This window comes from Photinus pyralis, unplaced genomic scaffold, assembly GCF_008802855.1.
Source record: "Photinus pyralis isolate 1611_PpyrPB1 unplaced genomic scaffold, Ppyr1.3 Ppyr1.4_LG8, whole genome shotgun sequence".
Lineage (NCBI taxonomy): Eukaryota > Metazoa > Arthropoda > Insecta > Coleoptera > Lampyridae > Photinus > Photinus pyralis.
In genome coordinates, this window is record NW_022170819.1 from 35,870,340 (window position 1) to 35,892,286 (window position 21,947).

The 21,947-nt window shown below is 39.4% G+C and overlaps 3 protein-coding genes across 3 annotated transcripts; all 3 read right to left on the reverse strand.

Moving 5' to 3' along the window:
• Positions 1 to 8,597: 8,597 nt before the first annotated feature.
• On the reverse strand, positions 8,598 to 9,307 carry LOC116179283. The gene is made up of 3 exons (XM_031499038.1): positions 9,148 to 9,307; positions 8,962 to 9,096; positions 8,598 to 8,909 (listed from the first exon to the last, which is right to left on the reverse strand). Exons 1-3 carry the CDS (start codon positions 9,197 to 9,199, stop codon positions 8,674 to 8,676), a joined length of 423 nt encoding a protein of 140 aa, XP_031354898.1. The 5' UTR covers positions 9,200 to 9,307; the 3' UTR covers positions 8,598 to 8,673.
• A 4,343-nt stretch (positions 9,308 to 13,650) lies between these two features.
• LOC116177752 lies at positions 13,651 to 14,302 on the reverse strand. The gene is made up of 3 exons (XM_031496833.1): positions 14,170 to 14,302; positions 13,970 to 14,104; positions 13,651 to 13,910 (listed from the first exon to the last, which is right to left on the reverse strand). The coding sequence occupies exons 1-3, from the start codon at positions 14,219 to 14,221 to the stop codon at positions 13,684 to 13,686; spliced, it is 414 nt and encodes a 137-aa protein (XP_031352693.1). The 5' UTR covers positions 14,222 to 14,302; the 3' UTR covers positions 13,651 to 13,683.
• Positions 14,303 to 19,706: 5,404 nt separating this feature from the next.
• LOC116179371 lies at positions 19,707 to 20,697 on the reverse strand. Its single transcript, XM_031499157.1, has 2 exons — positions 20,502 to 20,697; positions 19,707 to 20,452 (listed from the first exon to the last, which is right to left on the reverse strand). The coding sequence occupies exons 1-2, from the start codon at positions 20,680 to 20,682 to the stop codon at positions 20,241 to 20,243; spliced, it is 393 nt and encodes a 130-aa protein (XP_031355017.1). The 5' UTR covers positions 20,683 to 20,697; the 3' UTR covers positions 19,707 to 20,240.
• Positions 20,698 to 21,947: the final 1,250 nt, after the last annotated feature.

Sequence of the window (21,947 nt, forward strand, 5' to 3'; positions counted from 1 at the left end):
TAGTCATTACTTACCGGTCTCATCTAGGAAGTACAGAAAATCTTTAAGGAATATTATGTTGAATATCGTCACGAGGGGATACTTTTATGTAATGCTGGGGCGGCGACTTAATGGAGCCTAGGATTGCTCAAGGGCGAGCACCCTCAAAATAATTTATACCGTGTACGACAACAGGATAATGGAATTTCGCTTTTTTGCTGTTTGAGTTTTTGAGGTTTTGGGCTATTTCATTCAAATAGAAATAAAATAAGTGAAAAGGTTTTCACCTTAAGGCGAGTAACTTTAGCACATTTTCCCTGCGTTTATCAGTATTTCCCAAAAAGCTATAAGTAGCTACGTTTTTTTTACTAAAAGCATCTATGGTGAAAATTTCAACAAATATCTCCATAAATAAGAAAGTTATTAATATAAATATCGAAGTACAAGGCCTCTTTGGGGCCGAGTACTTTAATTTCCGAGTCAAGTAATAACATTTTACTGACGAGTTTTGTATTAAATTTTACCCGAAATCGTATTGTGACATAAAATTTCAGTGTTTATATAACATAACAAGCTGGGCCCTTAAGAGGGTCCCGGTAACTGGGTAGGGTAGGCTCTTCGAGGGGACGGTTTCAACTCAGGGCCTTATTCAAGGATCTGGTAGTGGACCAGCTGCTATTCGCAAAAAGAACAAAAAGAACGATGGCCAAGAAGCGCCGGCTCGAGAGTAGTACCTCGGGTCAAGCGGGCCCTGCGCCAAAGCCTGAGATTGTGTCTTGGCTCAGGTGAGTCAATGCGACGTCTGGAACCAAGCATCTCAGATCGGAGGAAAGCAATCCAGGGCAGCCTGAGAAGAAGTCTACAGGTTATGGAGCATCAGAATTGCGGGTGCACCACAAACCTATGGGCAAGTAGCCGTAGCGGCCGGGGTTCAGGGTAGCCACTGTTCCGGTGTCACACGGTCACACCCGGAGGTGGACATCACTGAGCCTCAGTCGAAGTGAATTATGACTGCATTGAATGGAGGGGGATGGCGGGTCTCTGAAAGTCCCTTGAGTAACCAAGGTTCCGGATGACACGGTGACCATCTTGAAGCGCCTCCAGAGGCAAATACCGTGTTTGAGGGCTGATGTTCCGCAGGGAGAAGTTTGGTAGGGTCCTCCTCGCATTTGGTGTCGATAAGGAATCGTTCGGGCACTCCAGCGGCAGAACGAGTGCTTCAGGTGCGCCAGGTAAAGGAGCAGTGGGACCCAGTTCCGTTGCGACGAGCTCTTTAATAGGGTTATGCAAGTAGTTCGAAGCTTGCCTACGGACTAGGAGGATCTCAAGATCGCTCAGCGCAGGTATAAAGATCATATTCGAAAGTCCAAACGAGGATCATAGCGGACCTTCTGTGGTAGCATAGAACGTCTTCCTGAAGTTCAAGATCTTCGGAAGATCTTTTCGAAAGACCGGGGGCAAAAAGTGGGGACACAGAGCCTTCCATATAGCAGATATACGTCTACCGTGGGGAAACCACTACATGTCTCTTGGAAACACCCCTTCCAGGCTCTGGGGACTACGCAACCTCGGTCCCAACAAAAGGAGCTCTCCGACTCTCTGTAAGGCCGATCGACTTCCATTTACGAATAGAAGGAGAGCAGACCTTGATGGACGAAAGATCGAAGTAGCCTTTGGGAGGAAACCCTCAGATGCGATCTCCGCCTCGCAAGAAGGGATGTTATCCGGACTGTCTTACTAAGGTCGAAGAGTTATAAGGTCACTCTCACGGACAGGGAGTAATGGCTGAACTCAGATTGCCCGTCCCTCAAACCCGAGGGGCTCGTGACGGATCCCTAACGGAAAGGCCCCAAAGCTGCACTTGAAACTATAATATGAGAAATGGCATTTCTTGATATCAATTTTTTCGGTGTCTCTTAGTTGACGTCCAAAATCGTCACTGTTTCAGCGCCGCCTCCAAGTTAATGCTGCCACTTACGACTGGTAGACTGGCGATTTTTTTACTAGTTTTCAACGTACTTTCAGCCTGTATTTTTGAATATTTTGTCGCTTATGGATTAGTTAAGATGTACGTTACCTACCGGTCTATACAGTCATATGCGTATTTATTAGACTTTAATTAATCCAGAGCATTTTAAATTTCAAATTTTAAGAGGAGATAAGGGACCAAACTACCACAAGGTAAGGGGTATAGAAAACATTTTCCCACAATCTATTGACATTCCCGCACTAGTGCCGGAATTGATCACTTTCCGCACGCGATTTGATTAATTCTGAAACGATTGTAGGAAATCCGTTGTTCCTAACATGTGCGCAAAGGTGATTCCGAACCTCAAGCAGGTATCCTGCTTTCGTTTCGGAATCACCAACTTACGCACTATTTTATTACTGAGCTAGGCGTTGGCAAAATAAAATTAATTTGCTCTCAGGAACACCTCGTCATACTCCACACGCCATTCACATAACCATTCTCCAATGCTTATATATCGGAAACACTTTCTTCGGTATTTCTAAATGAACTTAGCAACTAACTACTTCGTAGTGAATCCAAGACAAAAATGTCAATATAGTACAAATAGAAAAAAAAAACACTTAAAACCACATCAATTATTCTAGGGTAAATATCAATATACCTATACAACTGGAAAAATATGAAACTTCCGCAACCACTCATCAATAATTCATAGGAAAATATGTCAATATTATACGAGTATATTTAGTAAACAGGGGCAAAGTAAAACTGGCAAAGTCAAGGCCACGGGGCTTACTTATAACAAGGAGGGCTAATAATCAATCATAAGTAATAATTATATGGGACTAGACAAACTTCGACGAGGAGAAATAATTTCGTTCCCCAATAAAAAAGGAAAGCATATCGACTAACACACGGGTCCCTGTGTGGCAAAAAATGAAAGAGAGCGAAGAAAATGAGAGGATTAAGGGAGGAAATGAAGAGAAGGATAAAGCAATGGGACAAGGAAAAATAAAAATGTATAGAAAGTATAAAAAAAAACTCGAAGAAGAAAGAGAGAAAGGAAATATTAAAAATAAGAACAACATGACGATAAAGGTAGTAGAGATACAAAAAGGGAGATAAAATGGCGGAATGGCTAAAAGAGAAACTACAAGTAGATGCGAACGTAAAAGAGGGGAGAAAATAAAGTAATAGTCGCGGAACTAAAAAGGGAAAATAAGAAGGAAGTTGTGAGAGGGAAGGGAAAGTAAAAGTGAAGCGGTATATACATATATGACGAACTGACCTAGAAAGAAAGGTACAGAGAGAAATTGGGGAGATAAGGGAGAGAGAAAGGGGCAAAGGCAAGAAAGTAAAATGGGGATATAGGAGATTAGTGGTGGAAGATGTAGGCACAGTTGGAGTAACAAGGAAAATGGATTAGTAAGACCAGATAGGAAGAGAACGGGAGAGGGAAAGGATGGGTAAACAGTAAAATAAAAGACAGGGAGAGGGAAATGGGGAGAAGAAAAGGAGACAGACACAAACAGCAGAAGAGAAGGGTAAAGGGGAATCAAAAGGGAGGTCACATGAAGATGTTTTGCAATGTGGCGAGGATAATCAGTAAAATCTCACAATTCTGGGGACATGATCTGGCGGGGTTGGTGGAATCATGGGTAGAAGAAAAGAAGTGGGTCACCGAATGAATACGGACGGAAGGATAAATTCGCAGAGGGAAAACACAATAGGAAGAGCAAAACGAGGCATTTTAACGAATGAAACGAAAGAGCAAGAAGGCATACAGGACAAACGAGTAGAAGTGGAGGGGAAGAGAATGAAAGTGATAACTATATATGACAGAGAAGGAATCAAAGAGTTAAATACTATGATAGATGAAAGGGTGGACGACAGGCAGTGGAGTGAGATTTAAATTCCGGTGCAGGAAATATAGAAGGAGACAAAACACAGGATAGAAAGTGAAGAGGTAAAGAACGAACAAAGATGGAGAGTTGTTACTGGAATTAAAAGAAGAATTGATTGCTATTAAACGGAAACTATAGGGGGACAGGGACGGGAAATAACAGGGAGGAAAAGGGAGGTCGGTAATTGATTAATAAACGGAAAGAATCTTGGAAGCAATAAAAAGAGGTGAGGGAAGAAGAAAAGTACAAAAGTATATGTAAGGAATGAAGAAGAAATCAGGGAAAAACAGAGGACTTTTGGAAGATGATAAAAGGAGGAAAATGGAAAAACATAGTAAGTGAGAACGAAATACAAATAGAGGACTGGATGGAGGCGGCAGGTACTACAAGCAGAACAAGAGAAAGCGAGTGGTATAGAGGTCAAGGGAAGAGAGGAGGTGGGTGGAGACCAGATATCAAGAGAAGAGATGGAGCATCAATTGAAGAGAGCGGCAAGAAGGAGCAAAATAAGAACTGAGGAATAGATTTTCGCTACAGATTCATAGTGTCTGTTAAGGAGAATCTTAAGAAACAATTAAACAAGATGGAATGGAGGAGGACTACCGGAATAATGGTAGGAAGGGGTAATGATACCGCTTTACCAAAGAGGTGACAGGAACTCTGTGGAAAATTACAGGGGAATGTCGATAATAACGAGGTTGGAAAAATAGATAAGGATTATATGGATGGAAAAGGCGTAGGGTAAGGATAGCAGCGAAGGAGTCACTTATCCCAACCTTATTGGTTTTCTACATAAGAGATATGGAGAAAATATTAATACAGGATTAAAGTTAATTAATAGTGATGGGAAGAAGGGAGACATGGTCCCTGGCTACGCGGATAGTACAGTGTTATTGACAACAGAGGAAAAACAGATGAAGGAAATGATGGAAAAAATAGAGCTTGGGAATGAAAACGAATGGAATTAAATGTAGAAAAAAAATATGATAAGATTTTGGCAAGAGGGAGTAGGAAAAGGATAATAGAATGAAAGTGGAATGAGGAAGTAAGAGAATTTAAATACTTAGAATACTAAATTAGTCCAGTCAAATTAGCGCAATTTTGGACAAATAAAAACATTAATATGGTATACACATTTATATTGGGACTTTTTATTGAACATACTAAAAGTCCCTGTCAAAATCTGTTGCGCTCGAGACGCCATCTTGGAAAAACGGTACACTTTTCCAGTTTTTTGCCCATGTCTCGGCAACTATTACTGATACGAAGAAATAGTTTACATGAAAAACATAGTTTACTAAATTCCGTATAAAAAAGAGTATTTACATTTTTTTGTATCTCCAATACTTTAACTGTAATCTTACGTTGAATGCGTCAGAACGTGTTTAGGCCCCGTATCGTAGTTATAGGAAGGAGACCGTCTTTTTTATGACTACACCGAAAGCTGTAAAAGCACCAAAAAATGAACAGAATCGTCTTGCGATAAAGCATTCTAGCAATGACATAATGTTTCATGATACGATCTGAGACAATTTTTTTTTCGGGGCTCAAAAAAAGGCCTTTTTTTTAATCAAAAATCGACTACACCAAAATGTCTCGAGAGAACACTTTTTCTTATTAATTTTGGGGCGTAGAATCCAAAACAATTCGTACTTTTTCGATTAGACTTCTCAATCAAAAGTTATAGACTAGAAACCAATTTCGAAAGAAAATTCAAAGGGCTGTAACTTTTGAACTAGTAGCCCAATCTTCGAACTGTTCTTGGAACTGTTTGAAATTATGGATTCTACAGGGTACATTCTAAAAGAAAATTTTTTGTCCCGGTCGATCTGAGACAATTTTTTTTTCGGGGCTCAAAAAAAGGCAGTGTATAACCTTCCTTTTTTTACCAAAAATCGACTACACCAAAGTGTCTCGGGAGAACACTTTTTCTTATTAATTTTGGGGCGTAGAATCCAAAACAATTCGTACTTTTTCGATTAGACTTATAAAAGGGACGCAGAAAAGGGACACGTGTGGAGAATAGGAAAGAAAAATTTCAAAAATGTTTCCAGATTTTTTGGCGCAATGATGAGAGAGGTGCTGATGTACAGAACGGAGGTATGCGGATGGAAGGAATGGGATAAATTAGAAGGAATACGACGAAGACTGCGACTAAAACAAGACACCAAATTGTAAAAAGCAAAACTGAAAAGATAAGGATAGAGTGGGGGCGCAGAGCAGTAAGATTTACCTACTTCAGCTGTCAGCTGTGGTTCCAATGCCCTTCACTAACGTCAACCCCTCCAAAAACTCCACCATATAGTCACCGCCCTCTTTCTTATGCAGGCAACATAATTATGTGTGAAGCAAAATCTGACCTTCGTTATGGTGAGTATACTCGTATTAACCATATGAGAAAGTTAATAATTGTGACAGAGCACTTGATATAGGCATGGAATCCATGAAAAAATCCAGAGAATTCCCTTCAGCAAAATTTCGTTGCGTAGAAAGAATGCGGTACTGTCCTTCAGGTGGAGCGAAGGGAATGGTGGAGAGAGACAAAATTCAAAACGTCAATTCTGACCAGCTTTTTCATAGAATGCTTCTTATGAAAAAGAGTGCCGAAGAACTCAGAGAATTCTTAACATATGAACTCAAGGTACCCCTACCTGCATTTTTTGATGAATTTACCTTGCGACAAGAGACTACCCTGATGTCAAGCTTTCCAGTATTTAACGTTGGAAAAGGGCTGATAAGGTAAGTTAACCGATCTAACTGATATGCTACTTTGTTATGTTGGACTTTTTATGTAGATACGTTGTGGATTCCTGCTGCAAGAAATTTCTCACTCATTTAAGGCAAGTTTCTGTAAGATGTGACTGTAATATGCATGGGCTTTAATCTGAGTAGAGGCAATTGTGCGCAAAAAAAATGCATAAGAATGGAAAAAAGTTATCAAAGTTGTTAATTATTTTAAGCTCCTTCCAGGTCAATTCCAGGTGTACTGGAATCCTGAAACTGAAAACAATTAACAGCAATATCGTTTAGTATTTAAAAATGACGTCCTCCCATCGCTCTAAACCCATTCTGGTTTTCCCTAGGAAAATTCCAGTTTTTCTAGGCTTTATGACACTGGAATGCACAATATAAAAAATGTGATCGAATGAAAATTGTGTTATTTACTTAAAATTCTACTTTTTCCAGGACATCCCGGATATCCCACTAGGAAGGTCGAGGGAGCTTTTTAGCGTCATCCTGGGAAGGTATCCGAACATATTCGAAAAGGTCTCAGTAAAAATTATGGCAACAATTCTGAACCCTTCATAAAGAAAATTTTAATCCGAAAGGCACAATAAATTATTGGAAAGACAATAGCTTTCTATTAGCAGGCAATGATTGATCAAATTCTTCCAATCCTTGGAGTGCTTCAGATTCTTTCGATCCTGGATATTTCTTTGAGCCAATGGAAAAGAATTTGGAACCGTTTAATTACCTACCTCCTATAATTTTGAGAAATCCTTTGTTTTAGAGGAGTTTAACCTTTAAGGTATTCATTCATCTCTTTACTCGTAGGAAAGTGGTTCTCGGTTTCATAAGTAACATTTAATTTGGTTAGAAATGAAACACTTAAATGATTTAATGATCTGTTATGATTAAAAAACGTTGAACTCGCTGCCATAATACAAATATAATATCTTCCATCTGTTGCTTCTTGCTTATTTTATGAATTATTTAATGTGCGTGTGTCAAAGCCATTACAATCATTACTCCATTTAATACTTGACTAGATTTATTTAATGAATAAATTATTGAGATTCTCTTTATTACGTCTGGTACGCTTAAGTTTATACCAAAGACTATTAATTTATTTATTGGCCCTTCGAAACTTGTTTGTTTGATCATTGCTTTAGGTAAATGAGATTTAGTTTTATTTTTAGTGCTCTTTTTACTTGGCGTCGTAATATTAAAATGATCATAACGCTATTTAAACCCCGAAAGACCGGCAAACCGACTCTGAAGATGGTGAAACTGTTGCGACCGGGAAGGTGATGGTCCTCATGGACAAAAGCTTGTAGCTGCTTCGCTAAAGGTTCTTCTATCCTTTACGACCCCAGTGTTTGCCTTTTTTGAGCTACTTCCCTGCCATCAGACCGGTATCGCTTTTCCGTGTGCGTTACCTGGTTCCTTCAGTAGATGGGAAGTCGGGTTGCTTAAAATCTCCTGGTTCCTGCCTCATCTTTTTCAGCTTCTAGCGCGTTGCCCCGGTGAGTTTTGTAGGCTCTCCAGTACCAGGTGCCTGAGGTGCTCCGGTAGTAGCTTGTTGGGTTTTTGGTTATTTTCGTGACTCATATGCGTCCCGCGAGTATGGGGGAATAAACGTCCGCCTGGTATTACAAAGTTGGGGTCGATAGATCATCTGTTCAGTGATGCATTCCCTCGGTCCCTTAGGATTTAAGTTATTTCCTGAAGTTGCTTCCTATTGGTCGGGGCGGTAAAGTCGTGACCTCCCGCACCATTCCGAGCTCAACAGGTTCGTGCATGGTATATCGACATTGTTGACGTACATCGAACTCATGTCGGCACCGTTTAACCCTGTACAATCCCTTGGCCACGATACGACAGCCGGCCGAAGTAGCGGGTCCGCTGGTTACTACATGCACTTGGTTGGGTGCCACCCCTCAGGGGATAGATAGTAGCTTACAATGTGGTGTTAAATAAAGGGCGTGACCTTTAGATGTACATTTGTCGTGTAACCACAATTCGAAACTAATCAATAAATATATTGGACACATTATCACACATTTTTATACACTTATTTAAACAATTCTCCCAATATTATAGTAAAGCGAAGGACGTGAGCCACTTTGCTGAAACTAGACAGATAATAGCAGTAAGAGATGATTCTAATAATGGCGCCGCATTGCATAGATCCGTATCGCAAACTCTGCACTCGTCGACTCTGATCTCAGGGGGTGGACTTTTGCAATCTGCAACCATCTCACTAGATGGCTTACTTCCTGCCGGAACCGCAACGCAGCTCGAATTGGCAAAGCTGATGCTTCGAGCGGTATCTGAAAACGCCAATGCAAGATGACAAAGCTAGTTTTTGGAAGAACCACTCACTTCGAGCAGATTTGTAGTAACAAACGAAGGTAAAGTCCGCAGGTGGTGTTCCGCACGGGGACGTGGCGGGTTTCGCACTTTTGGCACAGCCGCCAGGTTTTTCAGAATCGCATTTGTAACACGTGAGCGAATAGGCTACAAAATGTATTTACGATCAATCATTATCAATTGGTAATTGGTGCTCACCTGTGCAGAAAACCATGGAGGCGAAAACAAACACTTGAATTAAGGCCATCATTTTTAATTGTGGTAACTCAAAAGAAGCTGGATTCACTCTGGCAAAGCAGATAGTGAGAATAAATTTAAGTGGTATTTCGAAGCGATTTTGCAGGTTTGCTCTATCGTTACGCATTTGCAGAATATTTATCTATCAGCACCTGCGACTGGTTTGGCGATAAAAATTCCTCATACAAAATGCAAGATATTGCGGTTTCCTTTAGGTACTATTATCACGTATACAGGGTGTACGTTTTGCAATAATTCAAACATTGAGACCTAACCATGCTATAGTGAGTGTGGGTCGTGGATGCGGCTTTATCTAGAACAGTACTCAATCGAAAAAGCCATGTGCAGCGTTTATCTAGTGTGTGGCTTTATCGGTCAAAGGAAAAGCGCTAACATTCCGATATCTATTTCGCATTAAAATGTTTTCAAACGATTTATAAGGTTCGTGTGACTCAAAAATCGTGGTCAAAGGATTTCTGTAGTTTTCAGAATTAAAGCTGTTCCGATTTCTCGGACTCCCAAAATTCCTCAGATTGGTTAGCTTCAGATTATTCACATTCATCAGATAGTTGGGTTTACTCATATCTTTTTATCGAAATAGTCTGAAGGACAGCAGTTTTTCCGCTAGAACTAACTCCTTTTGCGCAACTGAATAGCTTTTTTTATAAACAAATCGATTTGATAGCCATTTGGTTGATGTATTTGAATCCTAAACAAGCCGTGCTTAGGGTTACTCGCAATTTATTAGTTGAAATTTGTTTGCTGGAAGTTTTGCAGTATGCAAATGTCCAAAATAACCTTTATAGCTTAGTTTTCACAGCCAAAAAAGCAGGAATTATATGTCTTTAACCTTAAACCTTAAACGGTTGCCGTTTAATGTAGATCTAATAACACTCCGTATACACAATAGAGGTGGACAGTTTTGATTGATAAACTTGATTTTTAACGTATCTAGCCACTCCAAATTTAGCGCAATGAAATATTTTGTGACTTTAACCCTTTAATCGTAACAATTTACTTAAATGAGAACACTGTAGCGTTTCGACTCATCCGCTTGAACACTTGTTTCTTATTTTAACGCGTTTTCTTTTTCAGAAGTTCTGATGAAACAGTGGAATCTTCTGTTTATAAGCAAATCGCTTTTATTGATTCTGTCCGTATTTGACTTACACATTTTTCGAATTCTATTGGTTTAAATCTTTTTTCTGGTAGATCTGCTGCTCTGCGACATTTTTCTTGCCCAATTCTATATGCAAAGTGAATAGCCTTGTCTTTATGCATAAATCGATTTTATGGCTCAATGTTCGTTTATAATGGTCTTGTAGTTTATACATTTTTTGAGTTCTACAAGATAAAATCTACTAAACATCTTTTTTCCGGTGGATTTGCGACTACTCACTTGCTCACTTTTATATTCAAAGTAATGTAAAAAAGGGCTCCCCAAAAAATCTGATGCGAAAACTCTATCCGGGTCGCACAAAGGAGTCGCATAAACACATAATTAATAGATTGTTAATAACAAAAGTTTCTCGAATAACTGATAAAAAACACAACTTTCCCCATACTTCTGTTTTTAACCACTTATTCGATTCAAATTGACCCCACTTCGAGCTTTACCATAACATGTATATCTTCGTTTCTTAAACAAACGTTTATTCCGAAAAACAAAGCTTGTTTGGATAAATTACTTCGCACTCAGGCGTTCGACAAATAAAATAAGAAAATCCTAAAATTACTTAAATTTCTTTCCTCTTTCAATAATCCCAATAATCTGGTCGTAAAAAGGTTTGTGATAACACACAAACGCTGACAACTTCACACAAAACTTGATGAATAGAATGCGAATTGGCGGTCGGTTGTTCAGACAGTACATTTAACTTTAATTACAATAGAACAGATGGTCTTTTGAGGTACTAACTGCTTGCTTTTTCAATTTGACAGACTCTAGGACCGACTTCTTCTATAAGACGGACAATCCGTTTTAAACTTCTCACACAGGTTTAGTTAACTTGCTTCTGCATAATGTAAAATGACAGAATATTTCAGTAATTTTTTGAGTGTTTGTCGTCGGGAGGAGTTGCGTACGCTAAAGACCGATGACATCCAAGAAAGTGACTATATTGGTCATATTAGATACAAAAGCTACTAAAAAGGTATTCGCGGTTTCCTCTAATAATATGGTTGGCGATCCTCTTCGGATCTATAGAAAATATACGACTCTACGATCACACCGCATGAGCGAAAGTAGCCGAATACCTTAAAAACCTGATCCGCGAAGCTTCACAGGACGTGATAATCAAATCCGGCGAATTGCCCGAATCAAAAAATAGCGTAAAGAAACGTACACGCTTTGCAACCGTCGCGAAACATCCTCGTTTTTTTTTGTTGATTCTAGTATTTACCGAAACACCACTTTCACAATAAAATAATCTCCTTCCTCAAAATCTTTTAAAAACGTTGCCAATCATAAGTAGACATGATTACGTCAACTTCCAAGAAACGCGTCCCCATTTACGCCGAACTAACGCGCACAACGTAACATCTGCATCTCCGTGATCTCTTAGGCTGACCTGCGCTAATTAAATTCGTTACATAAAACTCTTTATCGCAAAACAACCAGTTAAGAACATTTATAACGTATGCACCAGATTTGCCCATATTTTAGCAAGTAATTACAAACAACTTTAAAAGGAACAGTGGACACTGCTATAACGAATTCAAATACAAACAACCAACTTTGTGCTTATTCGTAAATAATCCCCGAGATTTCCAATTTAATAAATTGAAACATTCTCATATACAGAGTTCTGGTCATTATATTTTTGGTGTTTAAACCAAAAGAAAGTCAACACAACAGTTTTTACTCAAAATGTAAATAATAACAAAATTGTCACATGAAATTCAATGCTTAATACAAGAAAGAATAAGATGTAAACGAGTAAATAAAACGCTAGACCCGCCATTAATGAAGTTCGGCTCGGATTCGGGTCCCGTTAATTGAAGCTAACTTTTTCCCCAAGCTTCGTTATGAAAATTCTTAGTTCGGGAGCTGCGCAGAACGATTGCTGTATATGCAGAGCGTTTCATATTTTCATGACCTTTTTTTGTGCACAAATTGATTCTATGGCCCTATCTCCATTTCTAATGAATTCTACAGGCTTTAAGATGTTAGAAAACTGTTAGACTAGATTTTTCCTTAATCAATTTTGAAGTGATGATTGGGACCACTAAATACGGGTGACCTTGAAAATTGAACATAAAGTACGGTCGGAGAGGACCATTTTAGACTCGAGGCGGGTTATTTAGCTCCCCAGGTTGAGCTAGGTGGCTATTGCGGTCACCGTTTTTTGGTCATCCAATTTTGGTTTAAATTTTGTATGTGTATTTATATTAGGTATACGAAAACGAAAAGTAACGGGCCGGACTTTTGAACCAAAAATTTGGAGCGCCGTACATTAGGCACAAAGGATGTAAAGCTATCAAACACTTTTTTTTTATCGATTCAGAGCTAGGAAGCTGTTTTGTCAAGAATTTGCCACCTGTTTTTTTATGATATTACTATCAGCTTTTTTCAAGCTTTGACACAGGTGGCGTAGAGGAACATGGTTTCAAACATCTTCCATTTTTTGGATTTGATCCAGTTTCTGAAATATTTCTCCTGGAAAATATAAATCCGCTGTTTGTTATACTATAGAAAAACGTTCAGAGGCTAATTCGTAAAAAAGAGGAAGAAATTCGACAACAACTGCTCGACAACGGCTGTTAATACGCCACAATCATGAGATTTTCGTGACTTTTAGGCAACTGTTTTTTTTTTATCTTAATTTCCGCCTTTATAGGCTACTATGGGTACCTTTGATTATTAGTTTATATTCAAAGCTTTGATTATAAAATACAAACTATATTCAAAGATGGGTACTATAATGAAAAAAGTGTGGTATAATGCACTAAAAATTGTCAAAATCCTTAAATTTCAAACGGGCTCAATATCGATTCAATGATTAACGTTATGAGCATCAAGTGGTGCCATGAGGCACGTTATAACTTTAGATATTAAATGATATGGTAATCTCTTTAAAAAACTCTTTGAATATGTCATTGTTAAGAATCTCATTAAAATTTTGTCAGACATCTTGGAAATCTGTTAGAATTTCCACTAGGAACCTCAATTTTTTACACCTAATGCAAAAACTTACAATTAGTTGCACCATTCGTGGGATTACAGATAGAATTGCATTCCACAGGTTGTGCATTAATAACAATAAAAAGCACGTTAGCTTTCATGTTCTATTGACCAATGTAAGTACTACACGATTACCTACAGATCAATAACTAACTATATCGAGCTGGTGTGACCTATGTATGCTTGACGCTTCCCTGTAATTACCCTGTAATGTAATTACGTTGAACAAACTCATCGACACGCCATGTTAGGCACTCATGTTTATTGTAAAACAGTTTCGTACAAAGTGAAAATACAACTGAGATATCATAAAATTAACGTGCCAGATATTTTACTAAGAAAAAAAGGGGTAATAAGTTAAGAAGAGATGTACTGAGTAAAGGAGCAGAATTGCATAGTTCTGAGGCACAGACTTTGCATTCGATCACATTGTGTCCAGGGGGTGGATTTTTGCAATCTGGAACAACAATCCGATCCAGTATACTTCCCTCTTTAACTTGTAGGCAGTCGGACTTAGAGATGTTAACTTTTCTCTCTACATCTGAAATTGTCAACCGTCACGGGCCATTTCTGAATTGAACAATTCCAAAAGTTACTTACGGTGGAACAGCCTGTAGCTGCAGAATGTTGTAAAGCCCGGCTCTTCGCGTCCGCACTCGACCGAATTAGGTTTCGCCTCTTTTGCGCAACCGAACGTTTTTTCGGATTCGCACTTGAAGCAGCGGCGCGAGTGCGCTGCAAAAACGGATTTAAGTAGAAATCGGCATCTACTCACTGTGCATAACGCTATAGTTACTTACCCACGGAAAAGACGACGGTAATCAGTACAAAGGATTGAATTACTATACCCATCGTTGGGGATCCTCAACAATCTAGAGACCAAGGCAGGCTATCGATAACTTATGCATTGCACAAATACACTAGCGCCCGTCGTGACGTGTCCTAGTCGGTAAGGGTAAATTGTTCAAGTTGTCATAGTTACCGATTATTTACAGTGCCCAGGTTCGTTAGGCGCAATGTCAGGATTTTGTAGAATTCTTTAATGCGCATAATGTGAATTTGTTTCTGTATTTATATTGATAAACCCAACCTAGAGATTGTTTGTCCACAGGGGGTCTAAGCATTTTCCGGAACGTACAATGTTTTATCTGAAACCGGTGGTACAATTTTCATCGTAAAGTTAACAGAACAAAGACCGTAAAAAAACTGAAATTTTTTGACTAGTGCCAATTTGTGTTTTCGGCAAACTATTCCCTTGAAAATTATCTCATTAGATTCCGGCATACTTATGTTGGCACAAATCTCGTAAGCGTTTATCCGCTGAAAGCTGAATGAAAATTACTCCAAGAGCATTCAGCATTAGATTACATTCCATATATTATGCGATGTCCAGCAAAGGACTACTGAGCAATAAATAACGCGATGTAGAAATTAGATGCTATAATATTAGCTCAGAATGCCTCAAAGAAGCAGAGAGGGTGCTCCTCCTCACAGTCTCCTATAAGAGCAGCTTGTATTGCATAGAACGGGAGCTTTAATAAGATTTGGAGAGCTTCATGCAAGAGACTTTCTTATTTCTGCGAGGAATAGTGTACCTTGGGCTGGTTGAAGAGGACCGCCTCCCTTATCTGCCCCTGGGATGGCGGTTCTCTAAAAGTGCAGAGACACGCTAACAAGAGTGCTTGATGCTATACGGGCTCCTGGATGACACGGTCACGATTTTGAGGCACCCCCAGAGGCAAAATACTGGTTGCAGGACGAGCCTTTGGAGGACGTTCTCTACAGGTATGACGGAGAGCTCCACCCTGTTGCGTTGCGACGTATGGGGCTAAATCGAGCTCCAAAGGGCGTCGGGATTACTGCTGCCGTCTTCGGAGGTCGAGGAACACGCCCACGAGCTTGTTGCTCATGTGGAGATTCTTGACTCCGACCATCGGTCGGGACCGGGGGAATCTAGTACATCATTGATAGGCGAGGTAAGAAGGCGACCTGTTTAATATGCCGTCAACTTGCTGGGAAGTTGCGAATGCCTCACACAAGAACTTTGGGTTTGTAGGGACGCGTAAGAGGTCTAGGTCAGGTGTAGATCCTTTTTATTATAAGAGGGACAGCCAACTGAACTCTGAAGAAGGAAATGTCTGCCCGGGGGAAGGTAGCCCTGGGAGCGTTCTTAGATATCGAGTGTGTGTTTAACAACGCCACGTATGATTTCATGAGTGAGCTGCTGAAGGCATTGATGGATCAATCGTAAGATGGATCCGCACCTTGCTCGGAAGCAAGGTCAGTATATCCTCAATCGGGACTACGGAGATAAGCTTCTCAGTCACTAGAGGATGTTCGCATGATAGATGATACAGTATCTGATGCTAGCGGGGCTCCTCCGCACTTTGAACCAGGACGGAGCGTATTCAAAGGGATACGTACGCAGACGATCTCTAACTGGAAAGGAGTACTGAAGGGGGTCTTGAACAGGTGGATAGATGGTGCAGTAACCATGAATTCTCAATTAACCCGAAAAGTTTGTTCCATTTACGAATACAAAGAGAGCGGACCGTGATGGGCTCACTCTTCGAGGACGTCAACTGCATCTAACCGGGTCAATGAAATAGTTGGGAGTCATTCCCCGTCTGACCTGGAAGGAGCATATTGAGCGAATAAGAAGAAAAGTTCCTATGGCTAGCATAGATACAACCCGCACAACTGCGCACGCGCGATTCTGCCCTTTTGTATCTAAAAATATGTGTGTCAAATTTGGTTGCAGTCGGTTTAGCCATTTAGCCGGAAATGAGAATACAAAATGACAGAGAGACAAAGAGACAAAGGGACAGAGGGACAGAGAGACAGGGAGACAGAGAGACAGAGATACAGTGAGATAGTGAGACAGTGAGACAGAGAGACAGAGAGACAAACAGACCGATCGACATCATCGAGAATTTGTTTGATTCAGATTCCTAGTGCTTGAAAACGTGTATTTCCGTAAAAAAAAGTGGGGGGCGGGGAGGTCTTTTTTACCCTAATTCAATACCCCCTTACGGTGCGGGTAGGAAAAAAGGCACTGCATGTCTATAGCATGCCACTACATATCTACCGGCATGCAAAAGAGCTTTTGGCTGTACATGGGTCTTGAATTCTCGACTAGTACAGGGTTATCATAAAATAATGGATATATTTTAAATTATTATAACTTTTAAACAAATTAAGTTAATAACAAAAAATAATTGCTTGAGAAATAGGATTTAGTATGCCCAAAACCAGTTACGGCAATTGCTCAATGTCAATATGACCTCCATTTTGCTGTTGTAAGATTACCAACCTTTCCTTCAAATTGTACACAGCATTCCGTAACATTTTCATGAAGAACCTCTGCAACTTGGACATCACTAATTCTTGGTCTTCCCGATCTTGGTAGGTCAATTACAGACCCTGCTCTTTCAAATGTTTGTATCAAATTGCGGTACGGTTTCATTTGAACTCTACATTTACTTGTGTTTTAATTTCAAACTAAAACTCCAAATTCAATGATTTCGTTTTGACACTCGTGTCAACAATTAAAATAACAACGATGTTGTTTCCTATAGATGCAATAAAATCCCATTCCTTAAGCAACTAGATTTCGTTTATATTTTGTTATTAACTTAGTTTGTTAAAAAGTTATAATAATTTAAAATATATCTCTTATTTTATGATAACCCTGTATATTGGTTTTACACTGTAGTGCTATAGGGTTGACTTGTATGGCGGTGTGCCATGTGTAGAGCAACCTAGAGGAAGACTTCGGCGATAGAGCGGATAGCGTTCGTTCATCTAGATCCGGAGAGTACGTTAACTGAAATAGAGGCCGCGCGCATTAATACGCCTATTGCCTAAGGAGCGGATTGATACTGGTGTAGACACACCCGAGAGAGCCCGTATATCGCTTACACGAACCAAGCCATCGTGAGGTAGCTAATTATCGTTGCATTAACCTCCCTTCCAACATAGGAAAGGGGCGAAGCTACAGTTTCTCGAATCGAAGAACCTTTCTAAACCTGTGGGGGCAAAGGCAGCGGTGTGAAAAGGAACCATCTTATTTCATCATGAACATGTAATTTTCGGTGCATATTTAGATTTGTCGCAAAATTTCGCTTCTGATGAGTCCCATCTCATTGAAGTCTTAATACAAAAATTTTCGCTAACTCAGAAAAACCGAGTCTGACCATAAGAACCCATGTTAAAATACCCTATGTTTACTGTCAAATATCTCAGAAACGGCACATAGGAACTCTTTTTTTACCATTGGAAAGTGCGTCTCTCAGAGAATAAGTGACCAATTTTCATCAACTTCTGGTTACTTTTACCTAGGCGCTGTAACTACTTTAAGGTCAATAGTACTGAAAGTGAAAATACTGTGTATAGAAACGGCTCTAACTAATTCCTCGATATTCGGTAGCGGGTAGGGGGTAAGCATCTAAATTGGTAAACTTATTAGTCGCTTGTGAATAGTCGACAACCATTCTCTTTTTGTGATTTTCATTTTTAGTAATTACAACTTGTGCACGACAAGGAGATTTACATTATTCGATTATTTCTTCTAACAAAAATTTTTTAATTTCACTCGCAATAAAAGCTGCATCGTCAATCGAAAATTTTCTTGATTTAGTTGCTATTGGTTTGCATTCGGGCGATAAGTTTGAAAATAAGCGAGGAGGCTCTATTTAACAGACGCAAGAGAACAAATGCTGGTTTCCAAATTTTCAGTAGGTAGATAATTTTTCACCGCCGAAATGAACAGTTACCTAAATATTTATGTTGTTTTAAAATATCATGTCCAATAATCATATCGTCACAAAATAGATACCTGAGATTGAAGTAGGTACTGATGTTCAAGAACGTCAGGTTAATAAAGCAAAAACCAACACTACATGACTTTAACGATATTTGAGCCATTGCAACGTATCCTTTACTAATGTGGATTCGTAAGCAAAACTTTGATTTAAGTAAGTTTCAGAACATCCACTATCTACTAGAGCTACAGCAGCAATGACACGACCTTGCAAAATGACTTTCTTCCACATTGATGACATAGACTGTTGCGTGCGGGACAAATGGAACGAGCATGTTTTTTATTTCCACCGAAATAACAAATTTGGTATTTTTTAGTGGCATCTTACGACTTCATTATGGTTGATCGATGGTTCTGAAGGCTTCTGAGTTACATTCACAAAATTGGTAGAACTGCTCTGACATTATTTCTGCATGTTTTTGAGCAGATTCAAGAGATACTGCTTGAGTAGGAGCTTTTTCTAAAGTAAAATTGCTTTTTTCTAGTAAACGCTGCCGGATTTCAGAAGAAGAAAGACCATTTTATGAATGCATATCTCACGTAACAATCGCAATAAGCTCCTAAGCGCTAACAGATTTAAAGTTACAATCCTTGCTCAGCTTTTTAAGTAGTTGAAGGAACTGACTTACGGATTCACCTGGTTGCAGTTTACGAGAAGAGAGAAAATGCCTTGCAAAAACTTCATTTTGTGGTTTTATATAAACAGTATCCAGAACAGCAGTGGCTTCCGCGTAAGTCTTACTTTCACTACAAAACTCAAAAGTAGTGCGACTTACAGATTATGTTCGTTAACAGTTGTAGTTTTTATTTATCTTCGATATTCTGTACAGAAGCGATAAAATTCTCAAAAGTTTCTATGCAGTGGGTCCATTCTTTGGCGGCGTTTTGAGTACTAGGATCGGAATCAAATCTTTCTGGTCCATTATTGTAGATTAAATTGTGATAAAAGATTAGATCTTGGGAATTAAGGCTTTAATCTACAAAATGTAGCAGTTTGACAACTAAAGAGATTTGCTGATAAATTTATAAATTGAACAATTGAAAGTATATAATCATGCATCACTACAGTGTATTGTACTTTCCCACCCCACCGATGCCGCTTAGGCTCAACCCCGTTCAGCTGTGTTTCCTTCTATCGTGGAGTTGTTTATCTATATTAGTCTCACAAACAGCGGAAGAAAAAAAGGCCCATCTCCACAGAATCCCGGATATGGAAATAACCCGCCTTTATTATGATGCTCTGGAGGTTTTAGTATCAATCATCACATGGTATTTCTACGCATCCTTTGCCTTTTGGATCTGTCTTAAACTTTGAGTTACTGTTGAGGTGCTTTCCTCTTAGTCTGGGCGGTTAAATCTAGATCCGCTTCTAGGTTCTAACAGTTCATTTCCATGGTAGCAAATGTAAGTGCAATAGAAGTTATCTACCTATCAGATAATTTTAACAAAAATAGAATAGATCATAGAGAGACTAGATTAATTTTGACCGTTGAAGCGATTTGAAAACGCCAAAGATCACGACGCTAAACACTTTTATTGTTTTCAAGTTCGACATGTAATTGTACATATTTTTACACGTGAACGTCGATTACTAACATGTAAAACCATAAAAAATATAACTTTCGAAAGTTAGTGTACAAATATAGTTTCCGCTTCTGTTAAACTAAATACAGTATTACAATATTATTACAATAAGTACTTATATTTACAATACAGAAATGGGGTTTTTACAACTGAGCGTGTGTGAGCAATGCGTCAACTATTATTGGTATGACATTAGAAAAAATGTGGTAGAAAATTTTGATTTCATCTCGTCCAATGCCAAAAGCGAATTACAATATACACTTCAGTAGGTAGCAGGTACAAAATGGTAACACCTACAACTACAATAAAGTTTTAAAAATATGAGCACTACATTTCACGCATATTCTCTGCGTAATAATTAAAGTCGTAACGCCTTTACAATAAATTTGGTAGGTATATAATTAATGGTAATAAAGCAACATTTATTCTTAAAAAAATGGGCCGAGAGCCTTCGCCGCCCTCAGCTTAGAGCAGAAATGCGAAACAGGCGATTATTAGACCAACTACGGCCATTCCCGTAAATTGCGTCGCCGAATTGCACAGGTTATCGGTACAGGTGTAGCATTCGAGATCCTTATGTCCGCTACCGATCTCCAGTGCGCCAGCTATCAAATTGCAGGCGACCTGTCCAGAGTACGGGGTGCAGTTTCTGGCGACGAATCCGTTTCCTTGCTCGTCTGGAAGTTAGCAGAAATCAGGAGAGGTTTCGGGTTCGCAAGTACTCACCCTTTCCGACGATTTTCACGCACTGAGTGGGAACGATGGATGCAACAGCGTCCAGCACAGAAATTCCGGTTCTCGCCTCACATTCTACCTCGGGATAGGTAAATGATAGCAAACCATAGCCGCACGTGAATCCAGTGCACGAGTAGCATTTAAGAGCGGACGCTGCAAAAGAATTAAGCATGTATGGCACGTAAAACAGTTAACAGATAACAATTACATAACCAGGTCAATGCAAATCGGCGCAAATTTCATGGCAAAAGGATTACCTAATGGCTTTTTGGGGCAAACAAGCAATACAGGGCGTTGATTTCACAACGAACCACCAATTTGTAATTTGTAACGTTGATAAACAAGTATAAATAAATTGTGCACAACTCTTGTGCAGATAAAGCGCATTTTTTAAAACCGAAATAGCTTAATTAATGGTTGCTTTGATTAATGGAGAGCCTCCACCAGTAGATATGTCTCATCGAAAAAATTCATTTGTGGGCACTTTCCTCCAACAAAGCGTTTTCGAGATCTTCGTTTGTGAAGTTTTGACATCACCCATAGATATATTTTTTCCAGACGTCCCAACCGCTCTTTGTGAGTACCATGATCCTCCGACAATCTGTTCTTGAGAATAAGGAACTATTAATTATATCCGATCACTATAAGGAGTCGAAAAAAAGCTACAGTTGGTAGAAATTAATTGCTTTAATTGAGCCCTGTAATTAGAGTACCATGAAGGATATAATCAGTTCCAACACCTCCCCCTCCAATCACCTCTTTTGCGATAAGGAGTCGGAAAGTGTGGCGGTAGTTTGTAGAAAACCGTTTCTTTTGTTGAGACCTTTAATTGGAATACCATGAAAGATAACATTCATTTCTACTCCCTCCCTCCTCACCCCGACCACCTACTCATCTCGGAAAGAAGTCGCGCAGGAAAGTTACAGTTTGTGCAAACCAATTCATTTCGGTGAGACCTTGCATTAGAATACCATGAAAGGTTGAACGTGTGTTCACCCTCGCCCTTGGCAGGCATGCGTATGCAAATTCTGAGACCAGTTGATTGTCGCGTGTTTTACATTCAAAAACAGCACCCCCTTGAAACAGCGAAATTTGATGGCTGTCTGGCACACCTTCAAGATATGGAATATCTATTACAAAAAATTCCAGGACTCTAGGACCATTCCCCTAAAAGTAGATGAAAACCGCAGAAGTGGGTCCCGACCTTGGTTCGAACGGACGGACGAACAAAACGCAAACAATAACACATTTTTTTAATTTTTAAAAAATGTGCTAAAATTGCGGCAACACGTTTAGAATAAGCGTAATGGTTGGTTTACGTTAGTTGGTAGCCACCCCCACTTTAAAATTATAGTATGCACCCTCCAGCAAAGTGACACGTCACTTTAAAGGTCATAATATTCTCTTTATAAACATACCTACAAAATCAAACTTCGA